The following is a 19,842-nucleotide window of genomic DNA, read 5'->3' on the forward strand; positions in this document are numbered from 1 at the left end:
CTTATGATGTTTGCTGAACTCTCATTTTTCCCCCAAGATGGGGATAAAAAAAGGCTTCAATTACTGTGCAAATAGGAAGCAAATGCACTAATTTAAAACTAAAAATTGTAAAGGGTGGTTTTGTGTACATTTTCCTGTTCATGATTCTTCTTATATCTTATTTATAAGGACTTTTTAATATAAGAATTACTGGTGCTAAGATACAGAGTATAATCATGAAATCTTTCTCATTTCAAGTAGTATTTGTCCCTTATCAGGTGCTAGAAAAAAATGCACATTAAATTTAAAGAGCCAGTTTTGTTCTTTAATTTCTTCTCTCCTCTTTTCCTTCTTTATCATTTGCTTCTTATCTTTCTTTTCAGAATGCATCTTCTGGATGCATCTGAAAAATAATTAAGCAACAACTGTCTTTTATTAAAAAGTAATTCATTTAGTTGCAGACCATAAGGTATTCTAAATATTCTTATATTTATTTTATATGATTTTAATGTTTTCTTAATTATTGGGTGGATTTCCCAGTCCTGAGTCTGCCACTTACTAATTGTGAGAAATCCATCAAAAGTCACTTACACTGGGCATGGAGGATAATCAATCTGAATTTCCTCATCCTTCTTAAAACAAGGGACACAAGTAGAATCACATATAACCTGCACCTTCAGAATTGCTAGGAGACAGAACATACTAAGAATTCAAATTTCTTACAAGTAGAGGAAGAAACATCATATTCTAATAGAGCTCTTGTTGCTACTGTTATGTCTGTACCTTTGGAGAGTAGAGGTGGGCGGGAGGCTTAAGAGACTGAAAAAGAAGGGAGAAGTGGAGAATGTAGTTTAGCAACAGACACAATCACCCCTGAAAAGTAAAAGTCCTGAAAAATAAAAGTCCCACACAGGTCCCAGACTTGTGTTTTGGACATAGAGCAGGATCAGGCAAACCCTCTTCCCGGTGTATCATTCGCCGTCCATTACAGTTAGATTCCTGTTTTTTGCCCTGTGGGGGGCTTGTCCAGTGGGGGCACTGAGCCCTATCCTGGACTTAAGAGCAAGGGACTCACTGTGGAAGAAGAGAGATCCATAATAGAAAGGGAGATGACAAGAAATGAGAGAAGACAATGGCTTTGGATTGTGCTGCATTAGAATTGGACATAGCCATACAAACCCATAAAATTAAATGATTTCATAGATATAAACTTCATCTTCTGAGGAAATTTTCACTGAGGTATTACAAATAATGAAACTGTTTTATATATACAACTACTCCAAAATTATTTGGAATCACTAGATATTTATGTATATAGAGAGAAAAAGAAAAAAACTTGCAAAAAATGGTGAATCTTGGCAAAATGTGTACAGGTATTCTCTGTATTACTCTTGCAGTCTTTGTTGTTTGAAACTATTTCAAAATTGAAAATTAAAAAAAAAAGAGTCACTAAAACTCTAAATTTGTGTCTTAACTTAGAAAATTGAAATAATTGTATTAATCTTAATTTTATTATAGGATTATTTTGAGTTTCACATGTGCTTTGTGTATGTCTCCGTGTGTCCATGTGTATGTTTTTCTGTGTAGGTAGGTATGTACATATGTATATACATCCATGAAGAGAGAGAGAGGTAGTCTTTTGGAATTTCCTTGATTGGCTCCCTAGATTTTGTGTGTTTGTATGCGTGTGGGTGGGTGTGTATTTAATAAGGTATTTATTGAGATATATTGGGGTATAATTTGCATAGAGTAAAATACATCCTTTTATGTGTAAAATTTTATGAGTTTGGACAAGTGTATACAACCTATGTAACTATCACCAAAATAGAACATTTCCATTGCCCACCAAACTCAACTTCTTTACAGTCAGTTTCTCCTTTTTACCTTCAGCTCCTGGCCACCATTACTCTGATTTCTGCCCCTATAGCTTTGCCGTACCCAGAATGTCAAATAAATGGGATCATATTGTACGTAGCCCTTTTTAGGTCTGGTTTCTTTCACATAGTATAATACTTCTCAGATTCATCCATGTCCTTGAATGTTTTAGTTCTTTTTTTATTGCTTAATAATATTCCCTGTATTCATATACCACAATTTGTTTATCCGTTTACTAATTGATGGACAATTTGGGTTGTTTGAAGTGTTTGGTGATTGTAAATAAGGCTGTTATAAACGGCCCTGTACCTGAGTTATCTGGTGAGTGAATGTTTAGTTTTTTTAAGAAATTGACAAGTTGCTTCCTTAAGAGATTGTACCATTTTCCATTTCCATCAGTAATGTATGAGAGTTTCAGTTGGTCCACACCCTCGTTCCACTTAGTATTGTCAGTTTTTTTAAAGCCATTCTAATAGATGTATCTCCTTATGGTTTTAATTTGGATTTCCCTAATGAGTAATCATGTTAAAATGTATGCTTATTTGCCATAGATTTTACCAAATGAAGGTAGGAATTCAAAATGCTCTAGATTTTAAAACTTTCTTTAAATCTTACAAATTGAACTAGACCATAGTTGATCCTCAGTTTGTGGGAACAAGACTTACTTTTTCATTCAGTTCCTGATGTGTAGATCTCAGTCATTGGAATTAGAGTTCTGTGATTGTTTTTCTAAGGTATAGTGAATATACATTGTTATATTATCATCTTCCAACAAATATTGTTCTTACTTTTCACACTCCTGATTTTCTTTACTTTTGTGTGCTGGGTGTTCTTTATTCTTGAGCGCTAAATTTTCAGAGCAGAACAGGCTTATCACATTGGGTATATTGTGTTCAACTCTGCTTTTTTCTGCTATTATTAATCTACCTCTTAAAACTCATTGAAAATTTATTTACTGTTTGTTCCTCATTCTAACTTGATGAAGTGGAAACCAGTTGAAAATCATATGAAACAAGCAGTACACTTCAATGGCAAGCAGCAGATTCTACTTCTCTCTCTTTAGTATAGATCATAATCCCCATCCATTAAAGTTTCCTTCCTGTAACCAATCTGCTGCCCATGTTGTAGTGAGTATAATTATTATTGCCTTTGAAAAGGTGATTTCTTTGTAATATACCATCCTGTATTTATTTCCATTAATACTTGTACCTTGATTTTGATGCCAAAAGGACTTTTATTTTAAGGGATGGATTATGTTAGCTTGCCTGTGTTTACTTTGGTCATTTAGTCACTGCCAGGCTGTTCCACAATTAGAAGCTATCTGCTGCTGCTAGTAGCATACTTAGGACTATCAGTACTATTTTTATTTTTACTAGAAGTCAGTGTTGTCTTTTAGTAGACTTTAAATTTCTATATTTGATCATCTCATTTCATACCTTTACATGTGTCTCAAGACATTTAATACTAAACCAGGATCAATGGACTCGTGTTTACTCCCAGCTTTGCCTACCACATGAGTGTCTGAAACCCTCTCCACTTCCCTGTGTTTCACTTTTCTTCCCCAAAGGAAAGCAGTTATATAGATATCCATCATATTAATTGTCAGGAATTCTCAATTGTTTATAAAGTATTTAAGAATATGTGATGTCAGAGTGGAAGGCATTACTTAGAATTTAAATTCTCCTATACACTATCAGAACAAGTATTAATACTTCTTTACAAGTATGTGGTATGTTGCTTTTTGGTTGGCTTTTTTTATAAGGTTAGTCATCAAGAAATTCTGAATTACATTCCAGTGACATTAATTTTTATTTAAAAGTGTTCCTTAATAAAAATGCTTTCATTGTAAAATGAATATAAGCACATGATCAAATTGTAGAAAATATAAAAAAGGAAAAGGCTTATATCAAAAATACTGTTGGCATATTAATACATTTCCTTTGGTCATTTTTTAAAATTTCTAAAGAAAACTAATGAACATGTCAAATGCATTTTTATATTCTGATAATGTCTTTGAACAGCAAATATAAGGGCATTCCATATTATATTTTGTTCTTCATAAACTGTGATTATTCATGTCTTATATTTTGTGTTCTTACAACTTCGTCTTAATTTGCTACCTCTATTTCTAATGTCATTTTTACACATTTGTTTAATGTATTTATTCACTCTATATTATAGATGTTTTTATAAGCAGTGATAATTTCTTCCTAGAATAATGCGGCGTATAAATAGTTATTATACGAGCTTTATTATGTTCTTTCTAAGATAATTGCCATAATTTACTTAATCATTCCCCTAATTTTTAGACATATATATTGTTTTTATTTTATTATATATTATGGTAGGATGAACAGCTCTTGCATATAGCATTATGCATGATTTGGATTGCTTCCCTAAGGTAGTCTTAGAAATGGAATTTTATGATAATAGGGTATAAACATTTTTGTGATTCTTAATACGTATTGCTAAATTACTTCCCAGAAGTGTTCTTTCACTAACATTGTATGGTTATGTCAGCTTTTTCACATCTTTACTAATGCTGAGTATTATAATTTACACTCTTGACTAATTTAATGTGCATAAATCTCTGTTTATATGTATTTGATTACTGGTGAATGAAGCTGATTGTTTTTCAACATTTATCATTTTTCTTCTGTTCATTTATGTAAATCATAGTTTTTCTCTTTTGTATGAGAATATTAAAATATTTTAAAATAATTGAATTAAAATCATTTAAAATTAAAACATATTTAATATTTGAAATATATTTTAAATAGATATAATAGCCATTTTCCTATTTGTTAAACATTTCTTTACATTTTAAACTTTTTATGTTTGATTTTGTTTTTATGTAGAAAAGCTTTAAATGTTTTAATATTATCAAATATGTTGATCTTATTCTTTGCTTGCTTCTGTCAACTGGAAACTCTCATCCAGAAGTTTGAGAAGCACTGAATCCAGTTTTTCTCTAGCATTTTATTTAAGTAACATGCCCTCTGGAATTTTTTAACATCATAAAAGCTGTACACTTTATTAATTTAGGCTTCACAGTAGATTGATAGTAGGAAAATGGATTAGCTACTGTCCTTTTAATTCTGTCAGATTTTTGATTGAGGTGTTTCATATGCCCACTTCATTCAGATGACAAAAATGCTCAACCAAAAGGAGAAAGTAAGAATGGATCTATAAAGTTCAAAATTGCCACACTTCACTCCCTATAGAAAATAATCTCATAATGGAAACATTTAGAAGTTTTCCATAAAATGTAAACATATCATAAACTCTTTTATCCCTAAAGAACTTAGAAAATATTTAAGACTTTTACATAACTATTTCTCTATAAATTTATAATCATAGTTTTGATTATAGTTTATTAATGTTTTAGCCTAACTTTTTGTTTCTTTCATTCAAGATACACAGTCCTTCATCTTTTCCTGGCATATTCCACAGGGTACATTGATAATTTTGACACAGACAAGGTAGACCATTCATAGACAAACAGGACATTTTTGTCTTAGCTAGAAAGTGTACGGAGAAAACCAAGATATGATTTATGTGCCCAATCCATGCAAACGTTTACAAGGAAGAAATCTTGTCTCACTGCAGTCAGTTCCCTGAACAGAAATGTTTCTTGGTTTGTTAGTCAGCTACTTAGGATTTTCCTTTGCTCCGTATGATTTTTCTTCTGTTTTGTAGTCCCTTTCCTGACACCATCCAACTGGTCATCCAAACTAGAACTCTCAGAATTGTCATCGCTCTGCCATGTGTTCCAATTCTAGATATTTATCACATGCTGTCTTCAACATCAGAAATGATTCCTTAGCTTGATCACTTCTCTCTAGCCCTCTCTAGCTCAGCATCTGATTTTCTTTGGTTTGAATTATTCTAAAGGCAGGCAGTCTGCCTTTTTTACTCTACCCTGCCCTCAAAACTGTGTTGTCATCATTTAAAAAAAAAAAAAAAATCTGCCTTTCATGCCAGTAGTAAATAGATTCTAATAATTACTAGTTGCCTACTGAATGATATCTAAATTTATTCGCCTGGCAGAGTGAATAATATACCTTTTCTTTGTCTGTTTTTACTACTTTGGTTTTGACCTGTATTTTACTCTGTGTTTAACTTGTTTCTCTGAAATCCATTTTGTTTTGTTTTGTTTTACCCTCCGCTCTGAATATTTTTTCTCCCCTATCTGTCAAATTCCAATTCTGAATGTTAAACTTTCCCTGTCTCTTTCATTCAGAATCACTTTTCTGCTCTGTGCTTTTTATTTGGCTTTGTTCTATATGTAGATCTTTTTAAATAATTATATGGAAAATTGCTGTGTTCTTCCATTATAAAATAAAGTAGACTTAAAAATGTTTTTATTACAAAATGGTTTATGTGCTCATTACACAATCAAAACAAATGTATACAAGATCTATAATTGCTTCTACTCTGAGCTAACCGCTGTTAACACTGGGGTTGTACTCTTCCAAGTCCTTTTCAGTACACATGAATATTGGGTAATTTGGTTTGCAATATACATATGTATATTGTAATTTTGTTGGATTATATTATGCATATATTTTGATAACTTAATATTTCTAAATTAAAATACATGGAAAATATCCATTAGTAGATATAGGTCTATAATATTAAAAAATTTAACTCTTTAGTAGAAGCAATATAAACACACAGTAAAAATAAATCAGAATGAAAAATTAAACACTTCTCTCAAAGACTTCCAGTTTTGGGAAACGGACCTTCCCTGCTATTTATCAGTATTCATCAGGATTTATCAGACCAAAACGTGGAATAAGACTTAGTTTGCCCATTACCACCCACTACTATTTTTTTCAGATCCTACTCTCTGCACTAAGGCAGGAAAAGGGGAGAAAAAATTATTCACAAATGATAATTATGTATATATGGCAAAACGGATAAATCATTAGAATTAGAGATGTTAGCACTTGACTAGATAAAACATTATAGTTATATTTCTAAATACCAGCAACAAATAAAAATTACGTTTAAACAAATATTACTTACAATAATATTAAAACAGGAATTATGAAATAGTGACTCTAATAAAAGATTTGCAGGCTTTATGGCAAAATTATGAAACTTAATTGAGAGATATTAAAGAACTAAATAAATATACTGTGATTATGAATTGGACCATTTATGAACACTGGAAAGATAATCACTATATATATGTTTAATGCAGTCCTAGTCAAAATCCTGACAAGTTTTTTTTTTTAGAAATTGACATCTAGTTTGTACATTTTAATGGAGGTGCAAAAGGACCAAGAATAGTCAAAGCACTCATGAAAAAGCACAAGGTGAAGGCACTTGTCCTTTCATTAAGACTTATAAAACAATGTTAATTAAGACAAAATGGAGTTTGTGCAGGGGTGGACATAACAGATAGAGATACAGAGACAGAATAAAGAGCCAGTAATGGTTAAGCACATATATGTCATTTCCTGTCTGCCTGTCTGTCTGTCTGTCTGTCTGTCTGTCTGTCTATGCTTAGTGGTGGTTGTTACACAGGTGTTCACTTTATAACTACAGTCATGTACTGCATAATGACATTTTGGTCAATGGTGACTACATATACGATGGTGGTCCCATTAGATTATAATGGAGCTGAATTTCCTGCAAGAAATGGAAGGATATATGATTCAGGAAGATTTTTTGTTTTTGTCTGACAGGAGCAGTATCTGTGGGGCTTGGCAAGAGATTTTGCTTGGCACCTCAATTTTGAATGCAGGTTCCATCCCAGTCAGCGAGCCACTGACCTGTTTCAGCACAGAGGAGCTGGTCCCCTCGGTGGTACATATTCAGAGGGTGCTGTGGCCCTCCCTGATCTAGCTTGATGGTCTTCAGAGTACATTGCTGTGAATTCTTTGTTGAGCACCCCAGATCCTGTACAAGGACACAGGTCCACAAGAGCTAGCTTAACAAGGACTAAATGTCCCTGACACTTTAAGTAAAACCTTTCTGTAGTAGTGTGTACCTGTACTTTGGAAATATTTCCAGGTTGTAATGATGTAAAGCATAGATAAGTTTTATTTTTTTCTATCATTTCAATGTCAGAGAGAACCCTTTGTGCCAGATAGTGTCAGTGGAACCAAAAACAAAGTTCCAAAGTCAGAACATTGAGTCCATAGTTTTACACCAGCTCCATGTTAAATACCCTTTGCTTTTTATGAATACCACAAAGTTCTTTAACCTGACCACTGCTCCAACATGAAATTGCCTAACAACGCATTTCTCAGAAAGTATCCCCGTCTTTAAGTGACACATGACTGAATTTTTTTTTAATATATGATTTTATTCTCCCTGCTTTTACCTCTCTCTCTCTCTCTCTCTCTCTCTCTCTCTCTCTCTCTCTCTCTTTCTCTCTCTCTCTCTCTCTCTCTCGCTGAATATTAGGGAGTAGAGTGTTTTTCCAGGGCTCATCAGCTCCAAATCAAGTTGTTTTCAATCTAGTTGTGGAGAGCGCAGCCCACTGGCCCATGTGGGAATTGAACCAGCGACCTTGGTGTTATGAGCACTGCGCTCTAACCAACTGAGCCAACCGACCACCCTGAATTTTTAAAACTAACATTTATTTTAGATACCCTTAAGAAATTTATAATGAAACAAAACTGAACTGAAAAAAAAAACCAAAAAGACTTCATAAATCTGCAAATACTAACAGTTAATTTTTTAGTTTATCATTATAAATCTAAATAATGGGGTTATGCCCCATTCTTGAATAAACAAATTTACACTTCTATTTACGCTTGTCTGGAAGATAAAGAATATAGTGCAGTCATACTATTTTACCTTTTTTTCCCCTTCCTCATTGTCTTATTTACTTATTTTATATATTTTAATTTTTCTACTGGTTGACTTTAAGCAATATTCTTAAAATCTCCTTTTGAAAAGTTGATTATTAACATTTGAGATACTTACTGACTCTTTTCAATTACAGGAGAGAGAATTAGAATGCTTTTCCTTTCATCTCGCACTCTCCCACCTTCAAAATGTCAATGTTAGATACATAACGTTTTTACATTGTTTCATAACTATAATTAAATTAAGTGTTATCTGTCTCACATCTGCATAGATTCTAAAATAAAAATGAAACATAATTACCAAAGAATTAGGTAAATATTATTCTCTATAGAACCAAGTAGTGTGATTGGATGGATTTATAGAAAATACAATCCTTTTTTATTAAAAGTTTTGCTACTTAGGGTAGAATTTTACATGTAATAAGGATCCTCTTTAAATTTCTTTCTGGATTTTTTTACTTTTCCAAAGTCATAAACAGTTCTAACTTTTTCATTTTTTAAAAACCCATGCCATCTTTCTTATATTTCCTTTTGATTGGTACACCTCCTCCCTAGTAATATATTTTTTCATATGGGAAAAGGATGGGGAATATTTTTCCTTATTGAGTTAATAATCTGAGTGGATATTGAATTCTATTAAAAAATATTTTTTTCTTCTAGCATAGAATACAATATACTATTGCCTTTTAGCATCCTATATTCTTTATGAAGTCTGGTATTATTCTGATTCTTATTCCGTTTTAGGTGATCTGTTATTTTTCACTCTAGAAGCTTTTAAGGTTTTCCCTTAATATGAGAGTTCTGAAATTTAACAAATATGTCCAAGTATGGATCCTAGTCCCCACTTCTTACTTAGTAGACTTGCTTGGTGTTTGGAGAAATCTGAAGATTATATATTATTTTCTTTTTTCAAAACTTTTCCCTACTATTTCTTTCTTACCGATCATTATCTCTATTCTTCTGTCATTCTTTTAAAGTGAATCTTGGGCCACCTGATCCATTCTCTGTGCCTTTTAATTTGTCTTTCATACTTTTAATCTATTACATTTTCTGTCCAATTTCTGAGTATTTTTCTTAACTTCAACTTGGTTCTCTTCATCTTATTTTTTATCTGTGCTCATTTTTTTTGGCTCATGTCATACATTTACCTGATGATTTTTTTAAAAAAAATTACCAGTGGTAAAGTTAATTTATAGAAACTATTATTCTCTAGTTGTGTCTTTTTCATATAGTAATTAGTCAGATTTCCCTGTATTGTTTCTGAGAAAAAATCAGGCACATAGTGGAAAATATAGTGTGGCAGTTCCTCAAAAAGTTAAACATAGAGTAACATTTGACTCAGCAGCTCCACTCCTAGGTATGTAGTGACGAGAAATGAAAACATTATGTCCACAGAAAACCTCGTATGTGAATGTCCATAACAGCATTATTCACAGTAGCCATAAGATGAAAGCAACTCATGTGTTCATCAATGGATGGATGGATAAAGAAAATGTGGTGTATCCATATAATAGAATGTTATTCAGCCATAAAAAGGAATAAAGTACTGAGATATGCTATTACACATATGGATCTTGATAACATTCTAAGTGAAAGAACCCAGTTAACGAAACTACCGTGTTTCCCTGAAAATAAGACCTAGCCGGACCATCAGCTCTAATGCATCTTTTGGAGCAAAAATTAACATAAGACCCGGTATATTATATTATATTATACCCGATCTTATTTTAGTATTAATTTTTCTCCAAAAGATACATTAGAGCTGATAGTCCGGCTAGGTCTTATTTTTGGGGAAACACAGTATACGTGTATTATATGATTCCATTTGTATGAGATGTCTAGGCAAAATTACAGACATGGAAAGTGGGTTAGTGATTGCTTGGGGTGGGGGAGAATGATGGCGAGATTTGATTTTGATAGCTAAAGGGTATGGGATTGTTTTTTTAATGAAAATATTCTAAAATTGATTGTGGTGATGGTTGCACAACTATGAATACATTTCATCGATTGGATGGTAGACTTTAAATGGGTGAATTGTATGATAGGTGAATTATATCTCAATAAAGCTATTACCAAAAAGATAAGAAGAAAGTAAAAGAAAACAATTGTCAGGTAAGATAGCAATCTACACAACTGCCAGAATAGGGAGGACGTTGCCACGACAGATTCGAGCATTTAAACACATCTTACTCTTGTGGTGTGGTGGGAGTGGTTAGGCAGCTACACTGTTGTTCCAAATATCAAAGGGTGACAAAAAATGTATACACATTTTAAGAAAATTAAAAACTATTAAAATTATAATAATCTATACCAATAACAAAAGATGAATACAAGTCATGTGTATACATTTTTTTGGCACCCCCCCCCCCGTAGTGTTGAAAGAAATCAGTTACTATTATGACTCCTATCATTGCAGTGTTAATTCTGTTGTATTTGCTTTCTGTTAAACTAAAATTTGTTGTTTCTCAAATCTGTGGTTTGCATGAGACATCTTTCCTTGCTTTTCAGTGTTGTTATACTTTTGTTTATTTTTACATACACATATAAAACACGTTTTTTGATGTCCAGTGGGACTTGGAAGAGGAAATAGACATATGTTTCATCATCCATCTTGAAATGTGAGGGCCTATAATTTTTATACCTCTTGAAATGATTCTAAAGATAACATTAGTAAGCAAAAATTCAGTTTCTACAGAAAACTCTTAGTTGACTGGAATGAGGAAAAACATACGGATTTCTGTGTTTGTAACGGACAAGTAATTCTGAGACTGTAGTTCTCATTTTAACTCACTAGTGTGCTATATATGACCTTTGTTTGGCAATCTATTCAAGGACATTATGCCTTACTTTTCCCATTCGTTAAATGAAAGCATTATTAGGTCTCCTTCCATTCTATTAGGTTGGTGCAAAAGTCATTGTGGCTTAAAAGGTTAAAATGAATCACACAAACCACAATTACTTTTGCACCAAGCGAATAAAATCGATCATGTTTACTCTGTTTACTTGGTTTTCGTTACTGAACTCTCCCAGCACCATCCAATAGAACATTTTTTTGTGATAGTGGGAATGTTCTGTATTTGTGTGTTTAGTATGATAGCCAGTAGCCACACGTGGCTATGGAACACTTGGAATGTAGCTAGTGGGACAGATAAACTGAATTTTAAATTTAGTTCACTTTAATTAGCTTAAATTTGAATGTCTATAGCCACATGAAGCTAATAGGTACCTTACTGACCAATAGGATTCTAGACTATTATCACTGAAAAAGAACATTAGCTTTGCTAGATGTTCTGGAGAAAAATGACTACATGATCAAGTAAGCTTAGGAAATGTGCGTACTCCATCTCCATCTTGAATTTTCATCAGCATATTAAAGGCCTTGAGCTATTCTGAAGCAAAGAACCCTGTTTAATTATTACTCAGTTTTTCTAAAACTTATGGGATCTCAGAACCTTCTGAGCCTTTGGGATTGGGTTCCATAGATAGCACTTACAGAGTATTTACTCTATGCCTAAAGTTACTGTTTTAAACATTTTATCCAAATCATCTTTTAAAGGCTCACTACCAGTTTGTGAGTTGGGTACTATTAGCTCTTTTTTACCAATGAGGAAAGTGAAACATAGAGGATTCACTGACGTGGCCCAGGTCACACAGGAAGTAGTACAACGATCATTCCAATCTGTAGTCAGATTGCTATTGAGCAGTATGCGATACACCTTCCAAAATAGACATTTCATTTTACATTTTTTTTTACACTTTCTAGACTTTTAAAAAAATATAGTTGATTTATGTGATTTTTAGTATCTAAAGCAAATTTAGGCCCATCTAGTTCTTTCCAAAATATTATAGCTATTTGATTCTTAGTCGGAAGGGAGAAAATGATGATGAAATAGAGAAAAGACTTTAACTTCAGGAAAGAGATCCTTAAGAAAGTGAGGAAGGATGGTGTTGCCATAACAACCGCAAATCCTGATGGGTTGCAACAACACATTTTTTTCTTGTTGTTCTGGAGGGCAGAAGTCTGAAATCAAGGTGTTGATGTGGTGTGCTCCTTCCAAAGAGCCTACGGTAGAATCTGGTTTTGCCTCTTCTGGTTTTTGGTGGGTGTTGGCCTTCCCTGGCTTCCTTGGCTCGTGGCCGCATCACTCTAATCTCTGCCTCCATCTTCACATGCCCTTTTCCTCTGTGTCTTTTCTTCTGTCTTCAAGACAGACTTGTTGGATTTAAGGCCCACCCATGGTGATGCAAGAGGGAGAGTCTTATCTCAAGATTCTTAATTATATCTGCAAAGATCCTTTTTCTAAATAAGGTTATACTCACAGGTTCTGGGGGGACATATCTTTTTGGAGGCCACCATAGAACCCACTACGCATGTGATCCAAAACCTTTGGAGGAATTGGCTTTTGAAAGTGAAAGGACCTCAAATGAGCCTAGCAATTGATTGATTACTATGTTTACTTTCACCCTGCCTTTCTCCTCCAATCTCTAACATCACTCTTAGCTGATACCTAGTTAATAAAGTAATTAGAAGAGAACGTCCCCTGAACTACCAAAACCACCCACCTCTCTGCATCTGAGTCCTATGTTCTTGGCTTTCTCTACTGTTATTCTCACATCAGTGCTATTAGTGGTATACAAATATTGCTGTCAGAGCTCTGGGCAGGGATGCTAATTGTGTTCATTGGCATCTCAGGGTTTTACCGATCCAATCGCAAGGCAACTGGGGGTATGGGACTGGCTGTAACTCAATTTTCCTTACTCCTAATCTAACCATTTCTGCATTTATCTCTTTTTTGTTTTTGGAAACCTGTGCAATGTTTCACTTGAATAACAGAATCTACTTCTATACTTGAAAATATTTTCCAAGACTGAAATCTTCCTTGAATATTCTACTTACATCCCAGTCTCTCTTCTTTGACCAATCTCTTGTCGCACTTACTGTCTACCCTGCATACATTTTGTTATTTGAGGAATTGGTATTTTTCTAATGGGTAATCATTGTTTTGTCCCTCCAAAGCTTATAAATCCTTTGAAATTAAAGTACATGCCTATGCCCCTTAGATATCTCCCATAGCATCTAACATGTTAGATATATGTAGTAGAGATGTAGAGATAATCTGATTTGTGATCCAGATTAGTAAATGCCATCTAATTTGAGACTTACTCAAATCAGTTTCCGTAGTCCTTTGGCTGGGGGTGTGTAGGACGGGTGTACATGGATTATCTTCTACGAAAAGTTGCATGTATGTGAGTATATGTATTTTCCTGGAGGAAAGTTCTGTATCTTTTATCAGATGCTCAAATAATGAGTTATCAAAGCTTAGTTCATCTCTCTCTGTGCCTTTATTTGTTAGATACAGAAATTATGTCACCAAGCAACTTGCCCAGGATCATGCAACCCAGTGTAGTTTTTCTATTCTTTGAATTTTAAGCCATCAGTCTTTGTGATCTAAAAACTTTTAAAACTTATTAAATATACATATGTAAGGATTCTAGAGATCAATGCTTAATATAGGAAAATATGCATTGCTTATAATAATTATTTATGAATTTTTATTTCTACCTTTAGTTTAGTGATTAATCATGGAAAGCCTACATATTTTAAATTCTTATAGTTGTTCATTTATGGAATAAATTTCTTAAGTTTGGAAATTTACCTAAGTTGTTTTTCATATAATATTTTAATTCGTCAACATAATTATGTAATTCCAAAATTCCACTGATTTAATGACCTTTTTTTTTTTAGGTATTAAGTAATAAAAGTTAACATTTATTGAGGGTTTATTATATATGCCAGGCAGTATTCTTTTTTTTTTTAATTTAATGATCTTCTAATCAGAAAATTTTTTGCATTGTGACAGCGACAAATGCTAACTTATTTTTTCTACTGTGATTTCCTTATAGGTTTGATGAACTTGTAAAAAAATTCAAAGTCGAATATTATGCTGGTGGTTCTACCCAGAATTCAATTAAAGTGGCCCAGGTTAGTTAATTATTTTTAAAATTATAAAGAAATGGATTCAAAATGATTCTAGATTTTTGGTCATTGTGCATAACTGTTCCAATCTATATTTTGTTGCTATAGAAGAGTTTTGGTGGTTTTGAATTAGGATTTTAGCGGTCACTGCCCATCTAATCAACAAAAATTATTTTATTTTAATTGGTATTTCTTTGGTTATTGGTAAGCTTGAACATCTTTTAATGTGTTTATTGTTCATTTACATTTCTTCTTTCTTATTTGTCAAATCCTATGACTATTTTTTAATTTTTCATGTTATTGGTTTGTAGAAATTTCTCACATCTTATGGGTAGTGTTCCTTTTTATTCTATAAATTGAGAGAATTTATTATTTGTTATTTGTACTTTAACTCTGCTTATAGTGGCTTTTACTGTGCCAAAGTTTTTAGTTTTTTATATATAATTAAACCTTATGGCTTCTGCAGGTCATACAGTGTTTAGAAAGGACATTCCTATAATAAGATACTGCAAGTTTTCTTGTGTTATATGTAGATACATATGCCAGGGGTTCCAAAAAAAGTATACACGTGACTTGTATTCATCTTTTGTTATCGGTATATATTATTACAATTTTAATACAGTTCTTTTCCTTTCTTTAAATGTGTATATATTTTTTGATACCCTCTGTATATCTGTATACATTAAATAAAGGTATATTTGTATTTATATATCTGTATGTCTGTCTGGGTATATCTTTCACATATATACATATATACATAAATTTGTATATATGTATGTATTTATAAATTTGCATATCTATCCCATATATATATATCTTCTAGTGGATAATTGGATAAACTCATTTGACATAGACTCTTTAAGTCACCAGCCTAACCTAATCTCAATTGAGAGCCTCAGTATTCTGTTTAAACTTCCAATTATGAAGGACATGAAACAGCTTTACACACTCTGGTTCTTACCTCTGTGTTTTGAAACTAGCTCAAAACCCCACTCAGTGGAGTCATAGGTCCACTCTGATGGATGTGGGTCATTTTGGTTTTTCATTGATTAATGCTTTCCCTTTGAATTTTATTAACTATAAGAACTGAAGAAGTGGAAAACTGACAAATAATGGTTAAACAGTTTTTGTTTTTTGAACTAACTTTTAATTGATTTAGATACCCAGTGTAATTATCTTCCATACTGAGAAAGCTCACTTTTAATCATAGTATGAACATATTTTACGTTGTGAAAATTAATCTTTAAGGTGGTCATTTGTGTGCAGTGGCCTGAGGAGGTCATTGTGTTTGTCAGTTCATTTGTATTGTTTTGTAGAACATCCTGCTGGTCACTTTGTGAGTTCAGGTTATTAGAAAAAGGACACTTTACTTTTTGCCCTTAGATAATGTATTTTTCCACTCAGGCTGCCATAACAAAATACTCCCGACTGGTGGTTTAAACAAGAGAATTTTGTTTTCTCACAATTCTGGAGGTTAGAAGTCCAAGATCAAGGTTCCATCAGGATTGATTGTTGGAGACTCTTCCTGGCTTTCAGAGAGCTGCCTTCTCACTGTATCCTCACACGACCTTTCGTCTGTGCCCACCTGAAGAGAGACATCTTGCTGTTTCTTCCTCTTATAAGGATACCAGTCCTACTGGATGAAGGTCCCACTCTTAGGACCTCATTTAACTTAATTATTTCCTTAAAGGCCCTATCTCCAAATACAGTCACTGGTTTAGGGCTTTAGCTAGGCATTTTCAGGGCGGGGACACAATTTTGTCCATAACAGACACAGTTTTTAAAGCCTTAGTCTACCAGAGCACATTCTACTACCTCTTCAGTCGTTTCTCCTTCTATTAGGTTGGTGCAAAAGGAATTGCGGCTTTTGCAATTTTTTTTAACTTTTTGAACTGCAGTTCCTTTTGCACCAACCTAATAGATCTGGGAGACTATTTGCTGTCCACTAATAAAGTCTCTCCTTTCTTGGGCATCTTCATTAATTTCTACCTTCCCAAAATGTATTACTTACATAATAAATATCAAGACCTCTGTTGGATTTTTGCCTCATAATTAGTCTCATTAATAAAACAATCATTGCCTGTTATTATTTTGTAATTTTTACAATACTTCATGTGCATTGTAACAATGTATTCTAGTAATGGTTTATTTGTTCCTATTTTTAGCAAGGAAGTAAATGGAATTTAAAGTTTTAGGTGGCTCATCCAATAGTTTTATTTTGTTATTAGTGGTATATTTGTGGTTGAAATCCTATCGTGATTGTCAGACTAGTAATCTTTCTTTCCTCCCATATGCAGAGCAATTCAGTTCAGTTCAGCCAACATGTATTGGTATATATGAAGCGCTGTGTTATATGATAGACATATTGATAAATAAGAAATGTTCCTTGTTTACAAAATTCTTGCCTACATTTTGAAATTTACCATTTCTCTTCTCTTTAACCAACATTCTAACTTTTTCTCTTCTTCCTCGTTTTCTTCCTTGTCCATTATTAAATGCCTGCTGTGTGCCAGGTAGTCTGTCAGATGTTGACGAAGAGCAAGCTGATAATCAATCGATTTGGTCCATACTCTTGAAGCTTTTGTTATAGTGAAAATGTGTTTGGGGATGGAGATGGTGAGTGGAGAGAGAAAATCATAAACTATTAACTACAGTACAATGTTATAGGAGCCATTCTCTCTACCCCTAAAAGACAAACAAATCTATAAGAACCAGAATAAAAACATCAGTACTCACATACGTGATTTCTCCAATTTCTGGAAACTTGAATGCAAAAATCTGTACATTTTCCCAAGTACACCTCCAACGTGATGTTCAATTTCTAGTTGAATCACAGTAACTCCAGTCTTCTCAGTAGGATTTTTATCTCATGTCCTAGATTTTAAGTTTTAAATTTGAACTAGGAAAACTGAAAGAGATACCCTGAATAGCAGTTTTCTTCTACCCAACTCGAACCCCACCACCCGCCCCCAGCATAAGCCATCAGTCTATTTCCTAAGATTTTTTTTTTTTTCTTCAGACTGTTTATGGAGCCGCTCAGAGACTGTCACAAAAAAGCAAGGGTAATGCTAGATTTGTTCTAGATTTTTTGTTTTAGAAGGAGAGCAATTCTGCTTTTTTTTTTCTTCCTATTTTGTATATTAGCTTTAATGTGAGATTTAATTCTTTTATAAGTTATACTGCCCATGTTGCACTCATTAGGGTAGTACTATCACATAAACATAAAATAACAAGTGTTGGCAAGAAAGTAGAGAAATTGGAATCTTGTCCACTATTGGTATGAATGTAAAATTGTGTAGCCACGATACTATGGAAAACATTGTGGTGCTTTCTCAAAAAATTACGAACAGAATTACCATCAGATCCAGCAATTCCACTTTTGAGTATGCTATCGATGGAATGTTTGTGTGCCCCCAAATTCATATGTTGACGTCCTAACCCCCAGTGTGATGGTACTTGGAGATGGGGCCTTTGGGAGGTTATTATGGTTGGGTGAGGTCATGAGGGATCCCCTCAGGAGGGATTAGTACCCTTATGAGAAGAGACACAGGAAGCTTGCTCACTCACTCCCCTTCCCCCGCTGTATGAGGACACAGTTAGAAGGTGCCATCTACAAGGCAGAAAGAGAGTCCTCACTAGGGTCTGAATCAATTGCACCTTGGTCTTGGATTTCTTAGCCTCCAAAACTGTGAGATGTAAGTTTCTGTTATTTAAGCCATTCAGTTTGTGGTTTTTTGTTATGGCAGCATGAGCAGACTAAGACAGATTACATACTCTGTAAAGAACTAAAAGCAGGGTCTTGAAGAAATATTTGTACACTTACTTTCATAGCAGCACTATTCACAATAGCCAAAAGGTGGAAGCAATGCAAGTGTCCTTCAGTGGATGAATAAACAAAATGACTGCTACATGCTAGCTATGGAAAAATAGGCGGAAATATTGAAAGGAAACATTATTTGCAAAAGTCATCACCTCTGTGAAATATGAACTGAAAGTCATCTGGAGAGTAAAGGTCAACACTTTACAATGCAGAGCTCATTCTGTCAGATCTTACCAATAGTCGTACTTTGATAGATAAATGATGTGGCAAATCATGTCAACACGAAAATGTTCCCATTACTCATTGATACTTTGATTTGTTAAACCATGTTGAAGATTTTAATGAAATTACAGCAACATAAAACAAAATATTGTTGATACTATGTCCAAATACAATTCTAGACTTTTCTCATCAGCATATTTGACAGAGTACAATTTTAAATTTTGGCAAATTCCATTCAGTATACACTTCTTATTAATGAAAATAAAATGATCCTATCTGCTGAATATTCTGTGTATTTTATATACAACAGTACTGTGGAAAGGAGGTATGATTTGCCTACCTGTGACATTCATACTTTCCTAATGAATGTGTTGGTCACTTCAGTGTTCTCAAAATGTATAGACTTACTTCATGTGAGTTTTTTATTGTAAAGACACAGAAGGAGATAGCCTCCTTGGACATGTGCCTCAAAGATGGCTATAATTCTGCTGGACTTAGATAAGATATCCTGTAGTAAAATATTTCTAAAATGGGAGGCAAGAAGAATGTCTTTGTCTAATTTGGTAATACCCTGAAGATGAAAACGGAGAAAAAGATTACAGTAAAACAGAAATTTATATTCCATTTCTTCTGCAGTGTTTGTTGATATTTGAATAGGCCGTAAAGAGGCTAGAAAGAAACTCATACAACAAACAACTCATTTTTGTGTAATATGACTGCTTTATAACTTAAATGGGGGGGAGGTAACCACTAAAGGGCAGGCAAGTTAAGTAAGGCTTTCTCACTTTTCTTACTAAAACCGTAACTTATTTGCAATCCAATTTTGACAGCACAAATTGAAATTACCCATGTGCTTTGGAGTGTTTGAAATGATGTTCATTTTAGACATGAATAGCATATATAATGAACCTATAAATGGAAAGGACCTGATTGATAAACAGTTGGAATACCAAAACAAGCATTTAGATTCAAGGTAGGTAGATGTTTTGTAGAGCTAGAAATGGATTCTTATACTATATCTATATACCCGCTGTTGCTAGTAAGTAAAATCCTGCGTATTGTATTCCATGTTCAAATTCTTTGGTTGAGAGGATATTTTGTTGGATGTCGTCACACTGGACTGACACCAAGAATGTGGACTT

At 33.5% G+C, this 19,842-nt stretch overlaps 1 protein-coding gene across 2 annotated transcripts in view; it reads left to right on the forward strand.

The window, feature by feature from the left end:
- Nucleotides 1–19,842, forward strand: part of ADK (adenosine kinase) — a 447,994-nt gene that overhangs the window by 135,043 nt on the left and 293,109 nt on the right. For both annotated transcript variants that reach the window (XM_019745975.3, XM_019745976.3), the window contains exon 4: nucleotides 14,586–14,664. In XM_019745975.3, the coding sequence (XP_019601534.1) occupies nucleotides 14,586–14,664 (79 nt within the window). The remainder of the gene's footprint in view (nucleotides 1–14,585; nucleotides 14,665–19,842) is intronic.

Source organism: Rhinolophus sinicus, chromosome 15, assembly GCF_057876585.1.
Source record: "Rhinolophus sinicus isolate RSI-liver-muscle chromosome 15, RSI-T2T, whole genome shotgun sequence".
In the NCBI taxonomy this organism is placed as follows: domain Eukaryota; kingdom Metazoa; phylum Chordata; class Mammalia; order Chiroptera; family Rhinolophidae; genus Rhinolophus; species Rhinolophus sinicus.